We start from the raw sequence: 17,788 nt of genomic DNA on the forward strand, positions 1-17,788 counted from the left end.
GAAACGAAGGAAATAGATTCAAGTGCTTTAACAAAAAGCTAGAGACAAATTGGAACCCTGGACTCGGGGCTGGACATCCCTAGAGACTAAACAAGTATGTTTCTTATTCCCAGTCGTGCAGGCGAGAGTGTTCCAGTGATTAGGGAACGCATGCCCACACATGTCTCTATCGGTCTAGACGTAGGCCAGCCAGCGGGCAGTCCGCCCCGGTGTGTTTGATCTAGGAAATTGGCTCCAGCCAGTCCAGGCATTGTATCCCAAACAATGCACCCCAGACCCACTGAACTCCATAAACATATGGCTTTGTGGACTTTTCCTCGAACTCAGGGTGGGGGACACCCGCTGCCAGGAAGAGGGACACCTATCCAAAATTAGAAAGCTGTGCCTCCCTGGTTGGGCCTGCTGACTGGGCATTCCTGCTTTTAACCTCCAGAGGCCAGTCAGCTTTACACGCCATTGAACCATAAAGGTGTGTCGCGTTGTATGATGAATTAAAGTAACAGTCAGCTTTCATGATTTTCAAAGGGTGCTGTTGTGTGCATTTTTTTATTCTTAAAACTGATTATTACATACTGAACTGAACAGCACTCTGTTTTCTCGAATCGTTTTAAATTGAAATAGTTAAGTATGTAAATTGTATTGTGTCTAAAGCCCAACCAGGGACATGAGTCGAATATTAGCATTTGCTATAATCTTTTTATGCAGCACTTTAGTGACAAGCTTGCTTTGACACTATTGTTTGGATTGTCTATGTCAAATGAATGAAATGTAAACTAAATTATCTGACAGTAATTCAGAATAAAATTTAGCTTGTTGTCCTAAAACACTGGAAAATAACTTGTGAACACTGGTTGCACATGAATTAAGTTTTCTTAAAATGAAATTAACATTAATTAATCGTATTTTAATTTTAAGAAAACTTTCAATCATGTTGAACCGGTGTCCATAACTGAATTCCATAGTTTTTTTTATTTCATTATAAGAAAGCTTAATTAAATCATGTGCAACCTGTGTTTTTCCTCAGTGCTTTAATATCGCAATGTTATAATGTGACATGTTGAGATTTAATATTATTTTATAGTTTCAACAAAATTTACATGTACAAACAACAAGGCACCAAAGTTCAAAATACAAAACACTTTTACATTACATTGTGGAACAGGCGCATACAAAAAACCAGCAAAAAATCTGGATACATCTTTGATCTAGGTCATATTCTTTAAATATGGAGAAAATTATAGTTGCATTGTTGTTTTGCTTACGTAAAGAAAGAAAATCCTGAAATGTAGGTATGAAGGTTCATATATTTTGATTTGTGTATGTAAAATTTTACCTGCATGAGCATATTATTAGCCACCAAGTACTCATCAGTTTTATTGTCCATATATAATGTCCTGTAAGATAAAACTTTGAAGATGAGGCATTTTCTGGTGAAGCCAGTCATAAATATCCAGCCATAGTTTGTCAATATGTGACAGTTTGATATGTGATTCTCCAAATTCCCTTTCAAGCATCCGCTGTTTTGCCTGCAGTAAGACCTCTGCGCCTGCGTGTGTCGCTGTTGTGACGAACACGCATGCGCAGATCTCCGCTTCTGATCAGCTGACCGTGAGTGTTTAGACACACTGTAGTGACATTATGATTATCAAATCATAAGACCAATCTTTTACAAATTATTTATCTAAAATTGACAAATAATCATCTTGTCATCGCGTTCACATTGAAAGCAGGTAAGATGTGATTGAAAAATATCAACTTTAATATCCGTGATCGTGCTGTAACCTTTAGCTGTGCTTGCTACTGTGGATTAAGATCCTCGCGCTGTCTAATATTATTCATCTGATAGATCATATATATCTATTTTCAGATTGTTATTAGATCTTAAACATCTTAAATGTGTAACGGTGTTGATGTGATTGTGTTATTCAAGTCTTGTGTGTTATAATGTGAGTGTTTGTGCTATGATCGGTTGACAGTCTGTGGTGGTGATGATGATGATGTGTGTTTAGTTATGATGATGATGTTGTATGGTTAGACATTTTATATAGATATAATACAGCAGATTATTGATGATATGGAAGAGTATTGATCAGATCAGACGCAAGGTCGGACTGAGGGGCCTCTGCTTTTAACTCGTGACTGTCAAGTGTCATTCATTTTGAGGAAATGGCCACAATTATGAAATATTTAGGATTTTAGCTTCCCATCATCTAATGCATATACACACGTGCAGTGTTTTGACACTAAATACATTTGTCAATAGCATTTTACAATACAATCTTTGATTTAAAATCAAGATGTTAGTTGAATGAAAAAGAGGAAGTGGAAGTGGGGGCTGGCAGTATTTTCTGGTCATGGAAAATCTGGAAACATCAGGGAAGTTTCAGAATTGGGATTTTCATGACATTTGTATTTATTATACTGTTCTGCTCTAAAACACTTCAAAAATCATTGTTGTTAATCAGCCTTATTTAGAAAAGAAGAACTACAAATAAGCCAATGCAAGATTTAACTGCCCGTGAATCTCTTTCTGTCTTTAGACGTTGATTTTTCTGCTCATCGGCAGTCATGACGGAGTTCTGGTTAATTTCTGCGCCTGGAGAGAAAACATGCCAGCAAACATGGGACAAAATGATGACGGCTACGACTCGAACCAATAACCTTTCCACCAACAACAAATTCAACATTCCTGATCTCAAGGTGATGTTTCTTTTCTAACAGACTGAACATCATTACTTATTACACTTTTGTATAAAATTCTTCATTCTCATCGGGGTGACCAACATTTGATATCATGATTAATCAAAACTAATCGTTTGCAGAATAAAAGTTTTTGTTTACATCATATATGTGTGTACTGTGTATAATCATTATGTAAAAATAAATGCATAGAGATGAATGTATAATTTTAAGATTTCATGATTATATAAAATATAAATTATATATATATATATATAAATATAAAAATGTAAATACAAATATTTCTTAAACGTATGCATGCATGCATGTGTGTGACTTATATATTATAACAGTACACACACATATATGATGTAAACAAAAACTTATTCTGCAAACGATTAGTTGCGATTAATCATTATACAGCCCTACTGCAGTAGTATTTGTAAGCACTAAGGTATGAGAGACTGTGCGGTATCGTTGAATAAGTCAGTTCAACCCCTACTGTCGTAACTTATCGAGTATAGGGCTGTCACTATTATGTCATTTGGTTGACGGCTAATTGTCTAATAAGCTGTTTTAGGACTTTGACGATTAATTGACTATTTATTGCTTTGACATTTAATTTTGATAATTTTTTTGGTTTGTTCTTGAAATAATTTTCACACATTGTTGTGATTATTTAAATTAAATCTTTTGCAAGGTTTACCTGGGAGTAAATATTAATTAAATGAATATATCTTTCAAAAATGTTAAGGAGCGTCATCTGAAACAGTCTCTTTTATACAGGCGCTGCAGCTCCCCCTTGTGTTTTTTAGAGAGATGTGCAATCATTGCGGTGATCTGAAATCATCGTGATGAAGTCAAACTATTTTTTATTTAATCATTGAGACAGCCCTAATTGAGTATCTTGTTGCTTTAATAAAACTGTCACAATGCAAATATTAAAGCAAAAAAATCTGTATCAATGGATGCAACTTTTATGAGGTAAAAATTACAAAAAGTCGTCTTCTGCTGGAAAGAAATTGTCCCTGACCGAATGTGAACAGTAACAGGATGTTTCACATATAATGTTTAGTGCAGTGATACACACAATCATTGTGTGCAGTGGTCAAAGCTGTGGTTTATCATAAATAAAACACAGCTATTGACCAATCGGAATCAAGGACTGGAAATAACCGTTGTATAAATCTCAGTATAGGTTATATATAGTTGTTGCTGGAAATGAAAAGAAAATAGGTTTTATTTACGAAATACTTTGTGGATAATTTTGTGAATCAAATACGTCTGTTGCAACTTGCAAAGCAGTTCATCTCATTTTTCTTTTTTTTTAACACAAACCTAAAGATCAAATTATTCATAACAAATTAGTTATAAAGTGTAATTTATAGGTTCTATGCCATAGGTTGCATATTTATGCAACATTTTAACAACACGCCCATTCTACGCGGAATGCAAGCGCTATGATTGGTCCACTAGAACCCCTCCTGTTAGGTAAAAATAAATCGGTGTCGCATTTCTTCATAGGCATTTACGCTTGCAATGGTGAGAACAAATATGGGCCAAGTTGAGGAGTGATTTAACTTGAACTGCAACAAAAGTCGCTGTTTATTTACCTCCATCACACAATTCAGGAATGCTAATGGATTCAAACAAATAAAAATTTAAAATGCATGTTCTGTTTAATGGTTTAATTCAGCAACTGACCATTTAATCCCGCTTTAGCTGAGTTTGTGGTCTAGTCCAGGATGATGCCAGTGTTTTTCTGCCTGATGGGATGGGAACAGAGACGGTGATGTCCCTGCTCCTGATCAAACAGAGTCTGGCTGTGTTTGTATTGCTTTATCATACAGGATGATGATCAAAGCCTCTCTGTTTCTCTTTCCTTGACACCCCAGGTCGGGACGTTGGATGTGTTAGTTGGGCTGTCTGATGAACTGGCCAAACTGGACTCTTTTGTGGAGAGGTAAAAATCTAAATGTGACGTGCCATGGTGGCTATATTTTTCTGTTTGGATGATAAAGTGCTATGCATGGTTGTCAATGATAATCTGATCTTCTGATATGGCTCAGTAACATTCTTCTGTATACACTTTTTTTGTTTTTTTAAATAATAGCACTTTACTGTATGAAGTAAAATGATGAAATGGTAATAAAAAAGTTATTATTGCTTCTTGTAATGATTCATACTTTGAGGAGTCTCATATAGATGTGATGTTACAAAGACCTAAAAGTAGTTCTTAGCAGTTTGGTGACGCGCTACATCCTCACTCATATTTGAATCACATCACAAGACTTACGGCTCATCCGTAGACGCGAGATCCTATTTATACACGTATGTTTGCTTGAAAGGCACCGAAGTCAAACGCATTCCTCAAAACGTTGGGTTTCTCCAACCCAAGTCCTGGACGTGTTTGATGTTACTGGATAAGCTGAGAGTTTTCAGAATGATGTGATGTCTTCTGATCTTCTTCACAGTGTGGTGAAGAAAGTGGCTCAGTACATGGCTGATGTTCTGGAGGACAGTCGAGATAAAGTCCAGGAGAACCTGCTGGCTAATGGAGGTCAGGAGACTCTTAGGTCTGGAGATGAGTCAATAAACTCTTGGTTTTCTCTTTAGTTAACGTCTGCCGTTTTCTTTTGTTTAGTCGATCTGGTCACTTACGTCACGAGATTTCAGTGGGATATGGCCAAGTATCCGATCAAACAGTCTTTGAAAAACATTTCTGAAATTGTATCAAAGCAAGTCATCTCATGCATTGATTTCTGTGTAAATAAAAGAATAAAATGATCCTTTGAGTCCAAATAACAGTGCATGTATTTTTTTCTACTAGCAAGTATCACAGATCGACAACGACCTGAAAGCTCGGGCGTCTGCTTACAACAATCTGAAGGGAAACTTACAGAACCTGGAGAGGAAGAATGCGTGAGTAACAGGACATTTTTATTTTATTGCATTTCACACGAAGGCACACACGATCGTAAACGCTTGTCTAATATTGTTTCTTCAGAGGAAGTCTGCTGACCAGAAGTCTGGCTGATATTGTCAAGAGAGATGACTTTGTTCTTGACTCCGAGTATCTCATTACCATGCTGGTAGTGGTACCAAAGTGAGTGATACATATTCGCATTTCTCTTTTTTACGTTGTCTGTTTGAATAACACAAGCCTGTTTTGTTAAATTTGTTTGTGTTGAACTCAGGGTGAATTATGGCGACTGGCAGCGCACGTACGAGACGCTTGCAGAAATGGTTGTGCCACGATCCACAAAGTAAGAAACTTAAATGCAGTATTCACTTGAAAGATGCATGCGTAACAGAACATGTGTTACACATAACGAAATATCAATTTTAATAGTTAAATTAAGGTGCCCGTGACCTCAGAGATCACACTAAATGAAGTGATATTTCAGAAACAGGACTTGCAAAGGGTTGTAAAGTGTTTGTTGTAAACAGCAGATATTCTAGGAAAATCGAGATCTCTGATTGGCTTGTGCCTGAAGAGCGCACGTAAAGGACTTAACCTGGTAAATTTGAAGCATGCTGGTCGCTAAGGAAACCAATTAACTAATGCAGCAGAATAAATGGACATCATTTTCCCATTCCACAGTGTAAAGTGTGGATAACATCTTCCATCAAAATAAAGAGCGCAAATGGACATTGTGAAATCCTAAGACACAAAAAACATCTCCAGGTCATATATCACTCCAGAATCAAGACAGGAAAAAATACATTTGAATTAAAAATGTTGTCTTTTAGCACTATTGGCGTGAACATGAAAACTATAAAGACACAGAAGATGCACCAATCACCCAACATATATCACTTAAAGAGCCCCTATATGGTCCGATTCACGATTTTACATTTTATTTGGTGTGTAAGTGTGTATTAGTTCATGTTAACGATATGCAAATGTATAAACCCCAAAGTAAACGATGATGCAAGTTATCGTCTCCAACATAAATCTCTTTTCTTAGACTACAACAAACACACGGATTGTAGGCAACAGTTTACTTTCTGGGATTGGTGATGTAGACATGCCCTTGTGCAATATTCACATCGGAAAACATGCTGAAAGTTTTTTGCTTCGAAAGGGAAACTATTTTGGATGCCTTTGCCAGTGTTAGACTATACAAGAAAAGAAAGAAATTATTAAGGCTGCACTTGAAAAAATGACTTTCTTACTCAGTGTTTTTGTCTTGTTTTCAGTAGAAATGTCTAAAAATTCTTAAATAAAGATGCATTTTCTTGATAAGCAAATTTAGACAAAAATATCAAATTTAAGTAAATTTGTGCTTAACACAAGCAAAAATATCTGCCAATAGGGTACGTTTTTTTACTAATAAGTTTACTACCCCACAAAAGACTTTTTGGTAACAATATGGTCACGGTTCTTGAGTGCGGTTTCAAAGAGGGTTTTAATAACACAATCTGATAGCTTGACAAGAGGTTTGTAATACCATCACGCAACTATTTTCCTCAAGTTACCATCTCAAGATTTTACAAGAAATGCAAGGCAGAAGTTATTTCCCCTTAAACCGAGCTTTTCAAGTCATCTGGTGACATCATCATCAGTATTCCCTTATATCGCAACAAGAATTGCAGAAAACCAAAATATCGCAATGTCACGTGACCTGCTGCTATGTCTAATTTATCTTACAGCACTTTTAAAACACATCTCTGATGTTGTTGTGCACAATTTATGTCTGCAGCGTCATCCAATGCAAACTTTAAGCTTTCATTAAATACAGCATAACTTAAAATAACTTGGCTGATAAATGACTCCTATCATCTGATGAGCTTCTGTTGATGAATCTTTCTGCTGTTGTGTTTTTTCATCAGTCTGCTGTTCGAGGATCACGACAGCGGTCTGTTCACAGTCACGCTCTTCAGAAAAGCTATCGATGACTTCCGACACAAGGCCAGAGAAAACAAGTAAATGTCCAATCCTGACACTGCTGTAATGTCTTACGGCACTATTTGATTTCTGTAGCTCAGATCTTCTCTCGTCTCCTCCGCAGATTCGTAGTGAGAGACTTTCAGTACAACGAGGAGGAGATGAAGGCTGATAAAGAAGAAATGACCAGACTCTCTACTGACAAGAAGAAGCAGTTTGTATGTATCTGCTTGTCTGAGCACTTTACATCTGTGTTTGTGTTTGTGTGTGTGTCTGATGTTTGTGTCTGATCTCTGTAGGGACCTCTGGTACGATGGCTGAAAGTGAACTTCAGTGAAGCATTTATCGCCTGGATCCACATTAAAGCTCTGAGGGTCTTTGTGGAATCTGTGTTAAGATATCAACACACACATACACTCATTTAAAGTCAATCATTTTATCACTTAAAACTCATCGTCATAATACCAAATGTAAACGTTTTTCTGTGACAGTAATTACTTTATGCTATAAAACCGCTTGAATGTACAGCGGGAAAAATAAGTATTTGACACATCAGTATTTTTATCAGTAAGGGGATTTCTAAGTGGGCTATTAACACAAAATTTCCACCAGATGTAGCATCAAGCTAAATATTAAATTCATACAAAGAAATCAGAACATTTAAGTATACAAGTTGAGTCATAATAAATAAAGTGAAATGACACATACTGATACTGATAAAAATGCTGATATGTCAAATACTTATTTCCCCCACTGTAACTCTACACCTTTGCCTTATTTATTATTAGCGGATATATGAATATGCAAATTAGCCTCCACTCAATCGCATAGCTCGGATCATATATATGAATATGCAAATTAGTCCCCGCCTAACTCTTTCACAACACCTTGGACCCTTTTTCAAGGGTGCACGATGCAAAGCTCGTCACAACATGTGTTTAGGCCGTCATGTGTACCTTTTCATGTCAAAATATGTGTTTGGTGGGTCATGTGAACCTATCTGCATCTCGCGTCATGTCAAAATACATGCCTACTGCAGACACTTTAAAAGGTTTATGATAAAAGAGACGCTCGCATTTGCCAGATACTCACTTAATCTCATGTGTAATCAGTGTTAACTAGTCACGTATTTTGACAAGAAGCATGATGCACATAAGTTTACATGACGGGCTGAACACATATTTTGACACACACGACATGCCGAATACATATTTTGAATTCGCACTCCTCGGAAGAGAAGTCACCGTACGCCACTGGATACATATGAAAATAGATGCTACATTCGTCAGTTTTAGACCCACAACTGCAAAATCTGGTTTCACACAATGCATACGTGAGCTGTGCGTATGCAGCACGAAAGAGTAAAATTTGTTAAATCCCAAGGAAATGACTAAAGTGACATTTGTAAAAAATAAAGCTATTTGATTAATTACTGACTAATAACCTTTTCATTGCCATTATAGTCAAAACATGTCAGACGCAATGCTGCTGCGTACACACGAAACGCAAAGCATACCACGAAACGCAAAGCATGGCATTCCTCGCTTTAGATTACTCGCAGGATTGAACTTGGTGTCATGCAAATTTTTTCACTTGAGTTGAGAATATTTTCAACTTGCGTTTGAGGCGAATAGCACGTTTCTGCAGCAATCGCGCCACCCAATTCGTATCATTTGCACTGCGCAACTTCTTGTCTATTTGTGTCTTTAAATTGATTTGGTATGTCACAAATCATTGAATTTCCATTGCAAACCCCATTAAAAGTTTTTTTTTGCACCTGAACTCTTCAAATATTAAAACACTTTGGGGCGGTTTCCCGGACAGGGTTTAGACTAATCCAGGACTAGGTCTTATTTATATTAGGTCATTTAAGAGGTTTTTATAAACATACCCTACAAAAAAACACTACAGATGTGCATCTTGAGACAAAACAATGTCACAGATATATGTTCAAATTAGTGAGGAAAAGGTGTTTTTAAATTTAAGCAGTTCAGACATGCATTTTAGTCTGGGACTAGGATAAGGCCTGTCCGGGAAACCGGCCCATTATGATCAGTGGTGCTTCAGATAGTATTTGTGATGAAAATGTAAATGATTCTGCAACAGATATGGATTGCCTGTGAACTTCCAAGCGATGTTGCTACAGCCTAACAAGAAGAACATGAAGAAACTGAGGGAGGTTCTGTATGATCTTTATAAACATCTGGACAGCAGCGCGGCGGCCATCATCGACGTGAGACTCTTTTTGATATTTGTGCTGAATCTGAAATATTCTGGATCTGTTGCACGTCTGAATCATTATTTTCCCTTTTGCAGCAATCGGCCATGGACATTCCTGGTTTGAACCTGAGTCAGCAGGAGTATTATCCTTACGTGTACTACAAAATCGACTGCAATCTGCTGGACTTCAAATAGAAGAACCGTTGTCAGTCGCTCGGCCCTCTTTTTGTTTCGTCTTTGTGAATAAATTTAAGTTAAATTGAACTGTATATTGCTGAACTCTTTCTCTGGTTTTAGTCGTGCATGTTCACTGATATTTCTCTCTTACTGTTTAATCAATGGGAATATCTGACACCCCCCGGTACTTTGTTTACATTTATTTGTTTTAAGAATGTCATTGTGTTTATCATGTGTAAGTGAATGAAATTCTGTGTTTTTAAATCATTCCACCCATGTATTGTGAAGTAGCGACGTTAGCGATAAATATTATTGTGTGTGGACAACTGTGTTTTTAACCCTTTATTCTTTCAAATGCACCAGTGGTCCATTTAAACATACAAAGCGAAAGGAAAAAGTGTTACAAAGACGCAATACAATAAATATGATGTTATGTACATTTGGTGTTAAAAGAGCTATATGTGCAGAATTATTGTCATGAAACCAAAATATAAAATTAATATAAGAACACATCTTTGTCTTTTGTCTCTGTGAGCAAATATAAGTTTACATTGTAGGAAACGAACAGTAAAATAACTTTGAGTTGGTTTAACCATGAAATAATCTCATGGCAATTTGTACGTAGCCTATTTTAGGGCAATTGGTACGACCACATTTGTATGTTTTTGTACACTGCAAAAAAATTATTTTCAAGAAAAAAACGTTTTAGTATTTTTGTCTTGTTTTCAGTAAAAATTCTTAAATGAAGATGCTTTTTCTTGATGAGCAAAACACGCCAAGAAAATAAGTCTAGGTTTTAGACCAAAAAGATCAAATTTAAGTGATTTTGTGCATAAAACAAGCAAAAAAAATCTGCCAGATTTTTTTGCTTGTTTTATGCACAAAACCAAAATTTTGGTCTAAAAACTAGACATGTTTTCTTTGTTCGTTTTGCTCATCAAGAAAAAGCATCTTTACATAAGAATTTTTAGATATTTTTACTGAAAACAAGACAAAAATACTAAGAATTTTTTTTTCTTGAAAATCATTTTTTGCAGTGTACGATGCTTTCGCATTTTTGACGTTACGGTTAGGGGAAGGGTTTTATTGTTTTTTCCTTCTAATAATCATACATTTTTGTAAGATTCACTAATTCTTACGAAAATACATTTGAATTTCTGTGAGATCAGGCTGATTAAATGGGTGCATCACAATTCAATATGGAAATATCATACATAAATGCACATTTAGCCGTTCACACAAATGATGATAACTACAGATTAAAATAGATGATTAGTTATTGTTCATTAGATTAGTGTGAATAATAGTTACCATTATAAACCATTGTCGTACATTGGTGTGAGCAAGCCTTTAATAAAAAAATATTTTTAAACGTAATCGCAGTAGCACGTATGGCACGTATAACAGGCTTTGGACGCATTGTCAATGGTTTGAATCCCCCTTTTACAGACCTCACTCTTCTCACATCAAAAAGACGTTTATTTTCAAGGCATGTGTATATAAATAATAAACAATTCCTTGTACAATATTGATATACACGTGCTGGTCATATAACTAGAAAATCATCAAAAAGTTGATTTATTTCACTAATTCCATTCCAAAAGTGAAACTTTTATATTACATTCATTCATTACACACAGACTGATATATTTCAAATGTTTATTTCTTTTCATTTTGATGATTATAACTGACAACTAAGGAAAATCCCAAATCTAGTATCTCAGAAAAATAGAATGTTGTGAAAAGGTTCAATTTTGAAGAGACCTGGTGCCACACTGTAATGAGTTAATTAACTCAAAACACTTGCAAAGGCCTTTAAATGATCTCTCAAGTCTAGTTCTGTAGGCTACACAATCATGGGGAAGACTGCTAACTAGACAGTTGTCCAAAAGACGACCTTTGACATCTTGCACAAGGAGGGCAAGACACAAAAGGTCATCGCAAAAGAGGCTGGCTGTTCACAGAGCTCTGTGTTCAAGCACATTAATAGAGAGGCGAAGGGAAGGAAAAGATGTGGTAGCAAAAAGTGTACAAGCAATAGGGAAAATCGCACCCTGGAGAGGATTGCCTTACAAAACCCATTCAAAAAAGTGGGGGAGATTCAGAAAGAATGGACTGCAGCTGGAATCAGTGCTTCAAGAACCACTACACACAGACATATGCAAGACCTGGGTTTCAGCTGTCGCACAAGCCACTCTTGAACACCAGACGGCGTCCGAACTCGCCTGGGCTAAAGGGAAAAAGGACTGGACTGCTGCTGAGTGGTCCAAAGTTATGTTCTCTGATGAAAGTAAATTTTGCATTTGCTTTGGAAATCAGGGTCCTAGAGTCTGGAGGAAGAGAGGAGAGGCACACAATCCACGTTGCCTGAGGTCCAGTCAGTGATGGTTTGTGGTGCCATGTCTTCTGCTGGTGTTGGTCCAATGTGTTTTAGAGCACTTCATGCTTCCTGCTGCAGACCAACTAAATGGAGATGCAGATTTCATTTTCCAACAGGACTGGCAGCAGCACACAGTGCCAAAGCTACCAGTTCAGGCAAAAGGAGCCCCAACTAAGTATTGAGTGCTGTACATGCTCATACTTTTTGTTGGCCAAGATTTCTAAAAATCCTTTCTTTGTATTGGTGTTAAGGAATATTTAAATTTTCTGAGATACAGATTTGGGATTTTCCTTAGTTCTCAGTTATATTCATCAAAAGTAAAAGAAATAAACATTTGAAATATATCAATCTGTGTGTACACTGCAAAAAATTATTTTCAAGAAAAAAATTCTTAGTATTTTTGTCTTGTTTTCAGTAAAAAAATAAAAAAATTCTTAAATTAAGATGCTCTTTTTTGATGAGCAAAACAACCTTAAGAAAATAAGTCTAGTTTTTAGACCAAAAATATCAAATTTGATAAAACAATGATTTTGTGCATAAAACAAGCAAAAAAACTGCCAATGGGGTAAGCAAAAAAAACTTGAACATTTTTCTTAAACACTAAATTCAAGAAAAAAATCATTGGCAGATTTTTTTTTTGCTTGTTTTACGCACAAAATCACTTAAATTTGCTATTTTTTGTGTAAAAACTAGACTTATTTTCTTGGGTCGTTTTGCTCATCAAGAAAAAACATCTTAATTTAAGAATTTTTTGATATTTTTAATGAATACAAGACAAAAATACTAAGACTTTTTTTCTTGAAAATCATTTTTGCAGTGTAATGAATGAATAGAATATACAAGTTTCACTTTTTTAATTGGAATTAGTGAAATAAATCAACTTTTTGATAATTATATTACCAGCACCTGTATAATACTTCTAGAGCAGTTTTTGGTAATTTTTTGGCTTTAGGGACAAATAATTGTAATGTTTTCAAACCTGTTATGTTTACAGGTTTGTAACATACGTTTTTTTCCAATAGGACGTGACTATAAATGCTTTAAAATATATTTCAAATGGCCAAAAAAATTCGTAAAAAATAAATTTTTAAACATATTTTAAAATATATTTTAGTAAATATATTTTTGGCCATCGTTTAAAATATATTTAAAATATATATATATATTTTTTTTTTTTGGCGTATGGAAACCTGCGTCCACGACGACGCCCACCGCCACTGTCTGTGAGCATCTGGATCTGATGATGATGTGAAACTCTTGTAGGCTACTGAGGATGCTGATGCTGCTCTACGGATCCGATTCACGCGTGTAAAGAGCTCGTGATGCTGATGCTGCTCTCCAGATCTGATCCACGCGTGTAAAGAGCTCGTGATGCTGACGCTGGTCTCGATGGGTTGCGGTGGAAGTAGATCTGCTATGATCGAGCCCCGATATCTCGAGAGCAGAGACACCGAGTCGACGTGGCTCACGAACACGGACACGGAGGTCACGCAGCTGGCCACCGGTACCGGCGCTCACAATCCGAACGGAACCGGCGACAACGAAAACACAGCGCCCACCGGTTCAGGTCAGAATCACCATCATCTGACATAAAACCCTGCGCATGCTGATAAATATATGAGCGGAATTCCCTTACAAAAACACCATTTACAAGATCTCATTGTACCTGCTTGTTTGTACCATTTCATTGACATGGTAGTATCAGGGTATTTGAAGCTGATTTTTTTTTAAACATTGTATGTAATTATGATAGTCAAACCATCTGAAATCATCACTATCAAAGTATCTTCTCCATAAAGACAGTACATCACTATAATACAGTTACCATATGATATTTACTGCAAAATAAAAAAAATACAAATATTATTCCAGATCAGATATGGCAACGGGTAATTGTTATATGATTTGACTAAATAGGTGCTTTTTCACAATTTTTTTTGTTCCTAGAATGTTTCGAATAGTTTTTGGTTTCAAAATAATATAAAAATACAGCTGCAAGCAGCAATACCGGGATCAAGCCAAACAAGGGCACAAAAAGAAATAAAGTTGAGTTTGGAAGAGAAGTTTATAGAACGTAGGAAAATCTGATTTCAAACGTAAGAATACAAAAGTTACCAGCAAAATAGCTGTGTTCTAGTTCACTAAAATCTCTCCCTTCCTTCACAAAATGTTTATGATGTTCTGATGCAGAGATATAGCTCTTGCAAAATGGTTGCTATGGTGTTCTTATTGGTTGCTAGGGAGTGAATTGGCATTCACCAATGATTATACTCCAATCCATAAAAAAGGAAGGTTTTGTTCAATTATCGGGCCAACTACTGGTGCAGGCATACCATCTTTTGTGTGTGGCCTCAGACTCTGCTCATACATCAGCGCATCAAATCTGGTGAAAAAATCAAATTGATCTCATATGGTGCAATCATCCTGAGTCAAAGATTCAAAGGAAAAATGTAGTTTCTACGACTTACGCATCAGAAGTTATAAGCAAAAACCTAAGTGAAAATTTGAACTGTTGGTGTTAGCGGGGTTTGAGACTCCAAATTTGCTATGGTGACTTGGACTGAGTGACCCAAATTTCATAACTTCTTCTTGGGCTGCCATAGACGCAATGGCGGAAGAAGAAGAAAACGAACCGTTTTAATAGGGTTCTTCGCCACTTAATAAAACAATTAACTCAAAATTACATTTGGCAGTACAAGTTATTTTGGGTGTACACTGTAAAACATCTGTTTGCCATTAACTTAGATTGTAGATTTATACTGTAGATATAGATTTATGTTATTTACTGGCAACATTAACAAGTCTTTATCTTTAGTCTTTATCATAATAAAAAAATAAGAGATTCTTGCAAAACATTCTGGAGACCAAAATCCTCTTCAACCTTTTTCTGTTTTTTTCCCTGTAGATTTTGTTTCCCAGAATGCTTTGCATGAGGCTGTTATTTTATAGTTTTATTCTGTAAAGATAAAGATGTGTTAATGTTTAATGTTCATCTAACTTTGAACAAACTGTTGCCAGTAAATCATATACATTTAAATCTACAGTAAGTTACTGGCAAAAAGCTGTAATTTTACAGAAATGTTTAACAGTGTAACATCCATGCAACATTCCTTGCAGAACATTATTAATGTTTACAAGAAAACAAAACTTAAAAAGATCCAACCTAGATTATTTGGTTCCAAAAACTAACTAACTAACTAACTAACTAACTGTGACTGTCTGTATGAGTAACCACCATACAGTGATATGATGTCATGATGTGATGTTGGGTCATGTTGCACTGTTCAGTGAAAGTTATCTGCTTTTTTGTCAGGCGGAGGTTCAGTAACTTATTTTGTGGCCATTACTAAGTAAAACTATTTGAGAAATATTCACTGGATTAAAATGTGACAACTAGCCCCGATTTCTTTGCCTATAATCATAATAAGGTTGTAGATGGGTGTGCCCTGCTGAAAAAACAGCATACCAGCAAGACCAGCATATGTTGTGTTTTGGTGCTGGTTGGCTAGTGAACACCAGCTAAACCAGCACCAAACCAGCATTAGCACCAGCTAAACCAGCATTAGCACCAGCGTACCATGCTGGTCATACCAGCATATGTTGTGTTTTGGTGCTGGTATGCTGGTGACCACCAGCTAAACCAGCATAGACCAGCATAATTCCCATGCTGTTTTTTTCAGCAGGGTGAGCTCTTCTGATGTTTCTTTCACATGTATTTCATTCACATCAGTCACACAGAAGCATTCAGTCTTTATAAGTGTGACGTCATGTGAGAGCTTATAATGATATGAATGCATATGAACTCACCAACAGGATCATGCATGAGGTAGGAAAAGTCCAGGAGATTGCAACTGGAAATTCTCAACTATAGAAAACGTGTAGTGAATAAAACCAGCGATTTGTTTTATGTCATATATTATTATATAAAGTGTACAGCAACAAAGCTAAACACATTTAGTATTCCTAAGGATTAAATTATTGAATGCAGGTGCTCGTGTCTCAAAGCTCTGAAATTGATGATGATGCGCCACCTGTCGGAAACAAAAGGTTTGACATTTACTGACACAATCACATCATCTGAGTTATGTTGGTCAAGGAATGTCTCATTAGTTCTTAGTCAAAAGAGAAATGTGTGGATTTTAAAGTCTATATTTCAAACTAGTCAGCAGTGCTTAGCTTTCAAATTTAAACATTAACATAAAAATATATATTTGAAGAATCATTTTAAAGGGGAAATATCATGAAAATCAGACTTTTTTCATGTTTAAGTGGTATAATTGGGTCCCCAGTGCTTCTATCAACCTAGGACATGTGAAAAGATCAACCCAGTAACTTAACTCAATGGAACTTGGCTCCCCTTGTGATGTCAGAAAGGGATCTTATTATATTTATTTATTTACGCATTTGGCAGATGCTTTTTTAACCAAAGCGACTTACAAAATTAACAGTACTTGTGTTCCTTGTGTTCAAACCCATGACCTTTTGCGCTGCAAACGCAATGCTTGCCTTTACTGACATTATAATAATACTGCCCCTTAATCTGCACCATCCAACCACGGCACTGCCATTTAATGCAGAGATCAGCTCATTTGCATTTTAAAGGACACACCCAAAAAGCACATTTTTGCTCACACCTTTAAAGTGTCAATTTTAACATGCTATAATAAATGATCTATATGATATTTAGAGCTAAAACTTCACATATGTACTCTGGGGACACCAAAGATTTATTTGACATTGTGAAATGTGTGTTATTGTTTAGGTAAAAGAGAAGATCAAGGCTCTTGTGTGAAGGAGAGGAAGCTGGTGAATGCTGGGACTCAATGCAGTAGATCCTCAACACTCGCCAGCATCAGTAAACAGAGATCAGCACAAAGAGATGAGGTCAGGAGTGTTTAATATCGAGTATTTACATGATTAATTATTGATATAGATTGACTTATCATGGGGTATATACTTTACAATTTACAATTATTTGAATGAGAATTTGGATGTTCTAGACATATTTTGTGACCTTCAACTTTATGTTTGTATTATCAGTTATGATAATTTTCTTTTCTGGTGTAATGAATACATCTCTATGTCTGGTCATTTTGTTCTTACAGGTTAAAAATAAATCAAAGAAAATCTCTCCCGCTGATGTGTCGAAGAGTCCTGTCCCACTGTGAGCAGATGATGATGTTTTGACACACGTACAGCCGGTTGACAAGAGACCTTTTCTGTCAAACATGATGAGAAAGTGAAGAAAGAGTTTTGGTTATCTGCCGTTCATTACCGTCTCACTGCATGAGATAACAGAAACACACATCGACCCTACGAGATGCTGCAACACAGGCTCATGCCTTTATATCTATCTGAAATATTCTGTATGCTTCTCCTGACAATGCTACCAATATGATTTAGTATTTTTACTGGTTATATATCTATATATGTTTCACTGG

The 17,788-nt window shown here is 36.1% G+C and overlaps 2 protein-coding genes across 2 annotated transcripts; both read left to right on the forward strand.

The window, feature by feature from the left end:
- The first annotated feature begins 1,555 nt into the window (after positions 1-1,555).
- On the forward strand, positions 1,556-10,477 carry atp6v1c1a (ATPase H+ transporting V1 subunit C1a). The gene is made up of 13 exons (XM_073872625.1): positions 1,556-1,730; positions 2,541-2,700; positions 4,575-4,642; positions 5,154-5,239; positions 5,324-5,416; positions 5,508-5,601; positions 5,687-5,785; positions 5,877-5,945; positions 7,516-7,608; positions 7,695-7,788; positions 7,870-7,965; positions 9,675-9,803; positions 9,887-10,477. Exons 2-13 carry the CDS (start codon positions 2,569-2,571, stop codon positions 9,983-9,985), a joined length of 1,152 nt encoding a protein of 383 aa, XP_073728726.1. The 5' UTR covers positions 1,556-1,730; positions 2,541-2,568; the 3' UTR covers positions 9,986-10,477.
- A 3,102-nt stretch (positions 10,478-13,579) lies between these two features.
- Positions 13,580-17,782, forward strand: baalca (BAALC binder of MAP3K1 and KLF4 a). Its single transcript, XM_055211558.2, has 3 exons — positions 13,580-13,914; positions 17,110-17,231; positions 17,453-17,782. Exons 1-3 carry the CDS (start codon positions 13,719-13,721, stop codon positions 17,513-17,515), a joined length of 381 nt encoding a protein of 126 aa, XP_055067533.1. The 5' UTR covers positions 13,580-13,718; the 3' UTR covers positions 17,516-17,782.
- The last annotated feature ends 6 nt before the right edge of the window (positions 17,783-17,788 follow it).

The sequence above is a fragment of the Misgurnus anguillicaudatus genome, chromosome 10 (assembly GCF_027580225.2).
Source record: "Misgurnus anguillicaudatus chromosome 10, ASM2758022v2, whole genome shotgun sequence".
NCBI classification, from domain to species: domain Eukaryota; kingdom Metazoa; phylum Chordata; class Actinopteri; order Cypriniformes; family Cobitidae; genus Misgurnus; species Misgurnus anguillicaudatus.

Bases quoted from the DNA above. Each gene is read 5' to 3' on its own strand.
- atp6v1c1a (XM_073872625.1), top strand. From the start codon at position 2,569: ATGACGGAGTTCTGGTTAATTTCTGCGCCTGGAGAGAAAACATGCCAG. The intron at 5,240-5,323 runs GTCAGGAGACTC...TCTTTTGTTTAG, and splicing joins GAACCTGCTGGCTAATGGAG to TCGATCTGGTCACTTACGTC. The intron at 5,417-5,507 runs AGCAAGTCATCT...TTTTTTTCTACT, and splicing joins CATTTCTGAAATTGTATCAA to AGCAAGTATCACAGATCGAC.
- baalca (XM_055211558.2), top strand. From the start codon at position 13,719: ATGCTGACGCTGGTCTCGATGGGTTGCGGTGGAAGTAGATCTGCTATG. The intron at 13,915-17,109 runs GTCAGAATCACC...GTTATTGTTTAG, and splicing joins CACAGCGCCCACCGGTTCAG to GTAAAAGAGAAGATCAAGGC. The intron at 17,232-17,452 runs GTCAGGAGTGTT...TTGTTCTTACAG, and splicing joins GATCAGCACAAAGAGATGAG to GTTAAAAATAAATCAAAGAA.